This window comes from Trypanosoma theileri (assembly GCF_002087225.1).
Source record: "Trypanosoma theileri isolate Edinburgh chromosome Unknown TM35_Tth_36_V1, whole genome shotgun sequence".
Lineage (NCBI taxonomy): Eukaryota > Euglenozoa > Kinetoplastea > Trypanosomatida > Trypanosomatidae > Trypanosoma > Trypanosoma theileri.
In genome coordinates this window covers 149492-155367 of record NW_021639878.1, presented here as the reverse complement: position 1 = coordinate 155367, position 5876 = coordinate 149492, and the positions used below count along the sequence as shown (strand labels likewise).

Genomic DNA, 5876 nt, shown 5'->3' with positions numbered 1-5876 from the left:
ATATATATATATACAAACCCACTCGAATGGAGAAAAACAAAAATACAATCAATCACATCCATACAAGTGGGGTAAGTAAAGTGGGAAAAACAAAGAAGGTAAGATATATATATGGGTGAGGAAACGCATAAATCTCAACTATTATATTTATATTTATATGCTTTTTTTTTTTTTTCCTTTCCATTGATCCTTTATGGCTCTTACCAACCCAACGAGGTGTACTTTTTTTTTTTCTTCTTCCTCCCCTTTCTAAAATAGAAACCGTTTTTTCTTTTTTTTTTTTTGAAAACAAGTAAAACGTTTAAATCATTCATCTGTGCAACTTCATCATGACCATTTTCCTCACCCGTTTTTTATTTATTTTTTTCCATCAACTTTCTTTTTTATTATTATTATTTTTTTTTTTTTCTCTTTTGCTGGGTATACTATCATATATCCCTTCCTGGGTGTCTTTTGGTCTCCCTTATTCACCTCTCTGTTTGCTTAATATGCATCGATGTAGGGATGTACATATTGCCATACATGTACGTCCATTAGACTTTTTTTTTCTTTTATTTCCATTCCCTTTTAACCTCTCTTTCTATCTCTATCTCTCTCTCTCAAACAAACTAGTTCAAGCCTTACCTCACTCAACTACCTCATACTACGCATATATATATATATATATATATATATATATATATATATATATATATATATATATATATATACTATAGACGTGACAATTTCGGAATATCATCCAATATGACATTCCCGCCTGAGAGAATAATGCCAATGTGCCGATAACGCGTCAGTTCCTTCGGTCTCTGCAGTACTGCCGCTATGGCCGTTGCGGCTTCAGCATCAATCACCAATTTGCAGCGTTCATACACAAAACGAAAGGCGTATCGTGTTGCAGCGGCATTCACACAAATAATTCCATCCACATTTCGTTCCACACATTCCGCCACTTCTGGGGTCATAGTCCCAAGCAATTCCGACGGGAGTGACGCCCCAGATGTATGATCGGAAATCACAGGGGGCAACTTAAACTCACTGCCATTTCTCTTATTATTATTATTTTTACCATTCTTATTATGAGCTTTACTGTCATTCTTCTTCATTTCCTGGTTCTCCTCATCATCGGTGTTGAGGGCTCCGTAGACGGCTATATTTGGCTTCATTCCCTTCACGGCGAGTCCCACACCGGCGAGCAGAGCGGCCCCGGCGGCGGGCACCACCACCGCGTCCAGCCGGCAGTCCGTCTGCAGCATCAACTCCACGCCCGCAGTGCCGTGCCCGGCGGCCACCCATTTATCCTGCGGGTGCACGTACACACAACTGCTCGCCTCTTCGCCCTTCTCCCGCACCCCGCCGCCCGCAGTGGTGGAATCCATCATCCGCTGCACGAGTTGCATCTGCTCATCGGCGGAGGGGCCGCACGGGTACATGCGTCCACCGTAGTGACGAATAGACTTCACGACAATATCACTGGGGTTGGGGGGAATGACAATGTGGCCAGTGGCATCAAAGGCATTGGCCGCAAGGGCAACGGCAATGCCGTGATTTCCCAAACTTCGTGCCACAAAGTGATTGATTCCAAGATCCATCTGTTTACTATGAATCACGTGATTTACCGCACCACGGAGATTGTAGGCCCCTGTACGCTGGAGATTCTCACATTTCAATACAATCTCTTCATGATCGGATTTCTGCCGTAATGCGTTACTTGTGAGGATTGGGGTTTCATGTACATAGTTACGGATCGCCTTGTGGGCCGTCATCACATCATGAAATGTAGGCATTTGTATATATATATATATACTACGTATTGAAATTATATTTTGCTTTGATTATTCTGGCTATTGTAATAATAGCGTTACTGAATAATAATAATAATAATAATAATAATAATAATGTGACAAAAAAAAAGTTGTTATTGCTTTGATTTCTTTTGTAGTTCCCTCAGTTTTTTTTTTTGTTGTTGTTGACACCCTCGTCTAGGCTATTTGACTTCCGTTTTTTATTTTGTTTTTTTACTATTAATTATTACTCTTTTCTTCTTTTTTCTTTATACTTTTTTCTTTTGTCCTTGATGGTGTTGCCGTTATTGTAGATGTGAAGTTATACTCTGCGCTTGGGATTGCTATGACACGACTTTGTTTGAAAGCTTTATTTCGCCTGAAATTTCTTTCTTTTTTTTTTCTTTCCTTTCCTTCCCTCCTCCTTTTTTTTTTTTTTTGTGGTTTTGATTAACTAATTTTCTTTTTTTCTCAAAAGTCAAAAAAAAAGGGATATTTGAAAGGAGAAACTTCTGTAGAAACACAATCAACCCACACAGAGAGTTATGAATAGTAACAACAGTCATACCAATAGCTCCAATAGTGGAGGTAACAAAAAAAAAAAAAAAAAAAAAAAAAAAAAACATTTAACCGCAAAAGGAACACCAGACGAACGTACACAAATACAGACCCAATCACTCATACAGGCAAACAAACAAACAAGTAAAGAGAGATATCCAAACAGAAAAAGAAAAAAAAAAGGAGAAACGCCAAACAGACAGTCACACACACACACACACACAAACACACACAAACAACTAAACAAACATAAACAAAGAAACATACAACATAACTTTACAAGTGTTTATCATTAACATATTCCTCCTCTTTCTTCCTCTTTTTTTTTTTTTTATTCTTCTTCTTATTTGTCTTCTCTCTCTCTTTTTTTCTTTTCTTCCATTCTTTCTTTTTCTTTTTTTTTTTTTTTTAGGTATACTGCTTGTAAATATGTGTTGCCTGCCGTAGTGCTATCTCACGCCGCATCCTTTCAATCGCCTCAACAAGTCCCTTCTTTGCAGACTTTAACGCTGCGAGATCTATTTCCGCCCCGGTGAGTTTTCTCCTCCCGCGGCCCGGCTTCAACACAATAGCCGGATCCACACCGTAACTCATATACGGCTGTTGATGAGAATCTCCTGTTTGGGCCAAACTATTCCCTTGACGATGCGCCGATGTGAAGAGTTTAGAGCCGGCCACACTATCCAAATAGGCCTCTGCCAACACCGCATCATCCGGTCCCTCTTCCATAATATACTTCCAACACGATACTCCACCATCTTCGTTAAAGGCATCCGCCGCACGTAATGGTGGGGGTGTACCATTGGGTCCTTTTTGTGGATTTTGTTGGGCGGCGGCCATTGCACGTGCCGTCTTTACCGTAGCAACACGAAAACGAAGCATCTCTGGTAATGATATAAGTGCCTCTTGTAATGGAATGGGTGGATCTGGTATCACAATCTCATCATAGTGTTCCGTGACAACAGGTGTTTGTACGAGTGTGTAGCCAATATGTTCCTCACGTTCATAGGGCCGTCCAAGTGGTGGGATACAATGGGCCCGCCGTGGACGATGAGAGAAGCGTAAAAGATGGGAGAGCATCACCACACCTGGACACATCTCCAGAGTGGATACAGCTGGCATCGCAGAAGATTGAATTTCATCATTGATGTTATTATTATTATTATTATTATTATTATTATTATTATTGTTATTGTGGTTATGATTATTACTGTTGTGTTTGTAAATAGATTCCTCTTCCTTTTCTCGTTTGATCTCCGTCTTCACAACACTTGTCAATCGAGCACTGTTGTTGTTATTATCATTATCATTATTATTATTATCATTATTATTATTATTATTATTATTATTATTATTATTATTATTATTATTATTATTATTATTAGTGCTGTGGTAAGCATAGCGACTAAGTACATCCACCACTGGAGACAAAACAGGACCCCGTGTGAATCCCGCCAATGGCTGTGCCGTACGTGTTGACAAGAGTGCGGAAGCCACTTTAACATCAGAGCTCCACTCCACTGCTGATGTCGTTCCTGTTGAAATGGATGATGATAATAAAGATGATGAGTTCCACATTACTTGTATAGGACGTGGGTAATGCCGTAGCTGTACTCGCATATTCACCACAAACTCACCCCAACCCACTTCCGTTAACTCAAAGGGTGGAGATGTTACCAGCCGTTCACTCGGTGTGAAGGACGGGTCAAGAATAAATCGCACGGACTCAATGCAATGTTCCACATATCGTGTCTCGTTAAAGAGACCACGAATGTATACAGTCCATTGGTGGCTTTTATCACGACTTTCTGTGTTGATGAGTCGCACAACACCACCTACTATAATAGGAATCACCGCCTCAAGGCTTCGATCGTCTTCATCCTCGTCCTCATCATTGTCATCTTCATTACCATTACTATTACCATTAGTTTGCGTATTATAATTATAATTACTATTAGTATGAATACTGTTACTACCATCGTTATCGTCGTTATCATCATCATCATCATCATCATCTCCAGTATTCTCATTATTGATGTTATTACGTTTATGGTTACTTTGACTACGTGCATCCAACTCGCTATCATCACCGTTATCATCCTCATTATCATTTTCGTCCTCATTGCTGTCATTATTTTTATTTTTCTTATTGCTGCTGCTCTTCTCTTCACTGGTGTCACGACGCCAGTATGGACGACGCTGAGGTTCTTCTTCACTCCTCTCATCCTCAGTGCTACCACTACTCATATTACTTGTGTTATCATTGTCATCCTCCGCCTCAACCGCACTACGCGAACGTCTCCGTTTGGACGTACGCTCACGTCCTGCAGTAATAGCAGTCGTATTAGTATTACTAGTACTCGTAGTCACTTTCCCTGAGTTTAGATAATGTTTAGCCCATGTCACCTCCAATATTGTAGGTGCTACCTCCGTTGAAGTATCTAATGACAAACGTTGGCCACCAAAGGAACAAATACAATTGTTCACCCACAATGCCTTTTGTTTAGATCGTGGTAGAGCAGTAATAGTAGAAGTAGTAGAAGTAGTAGAAGTAGTAGTAGTAGTAGTAGTAGCAGCAACAGTAGATGAAGGAGATGAGCCAAGTGGTGATTGGGGTGGTGCTGGCACAGCTACAGCAATGAGTTCACGCAATGTATGTACATCGCGGCAGTCGATAGAGGCTTGGTAAACCTCACCCTCAAACTGAATTGTGAAGACACGCGATGTCTGATTTAGGCCCTCACGGACCATTTAATCTATCCCTCTATTTTCTCTTACTCGGTTCCGTTTATATCCACGTTGTTCGTCCTTCTTTGTTTTCTTTTTTCGCCTTCTTTTTTTTTTTCTTCTTCTCCTTCTCCTTCAACTCCCTTTTCCTCGCCTCTTTTAATATATAGATATTATACTTTACACCACCAATCAAGCGGGCAATTTTCTATATATTCTCTAACCATATAAGAATGAAAAGAAAGAATGAATGAAAATGAAGATGTAGAGATAATAACTTGAGCAATATTATATTTCAATGTAGAAAGAGAAAAAAAAAAAAAGAAAAACAAATGAATGAGGGGACTACAACCATCAATAGAGGTGTCATGCTGATTCATATTAGCAGTAGGAGCAACGTTACCTGATTCATGTTAGCACTCTGCTCCATATATATATATATATATATATATATATATATGGAAATGTATATATGGATAGGTGTGTGTTTGATTCTCTACTCATCAAGAGTTGTATACAACTCCATATACACACAATAATTCTATGTATTCACTTTCTATATTTTTTCTGTTACTCCCAGCAATACATGCCAATAAAAGAAAAGAAAAAAACAATCGTTTATAAACGAAAGAAGAACTGCGACGATAGCTGTTGAGAGAAAAAGAAAATTATAGACACAGAAAACAATACAAAAAAAAAAAAGAAAAATAAAAAATAAAATAAAAAAGAACATAAACGATCTTGTAAAGTAAGTCAAAAGAAATTGAGATCTTGTGAAATATGTTTGTATTCCCATTAAATCATTTTAAC

General features: G+C 38.8%; 2 protein-coding genes across 2 annotated transcripts; both read right to left on the bottom strand.

Annotated features, from left to right (window-relative positions):
• Positions 1-710: 710 nt before the first annotated feature.
• On the bottom strand, positions 711-1784 carry TM35_000361570 (serine-threonine dehydratase; the record flags this gene model as incomplete). The annotated part of the gene is made up of 1 exon (XM_029029342.1): positions 711-1784. The coding sequence occupies one exon, from the start codon at positions 1782-1784 to the stop codon at positions 711-713; it is 1074 nt and encodes a 357-aa protein (XP_028879363.1).
• Positions 1785-2747: 963 nt separating this feature from the next.
• Positions 2748-5090, bottom strand: TM35_000361560 (putative protein AF-9; the record flags this gene model as incomplete). Its single annotated transcript, XM_029029341.1, has 1 exon — positions 2748-5090. The coding sequence occupies one exon, from the start codon at positions 5088-5090 to the stop codon at positions 2748-2750; it is 2343 nt and encodes a 780-aa protein (XP_028879362.1).
• Between the last annotated feature and the right edge of the window lie 786 nt (positions 5091-5876).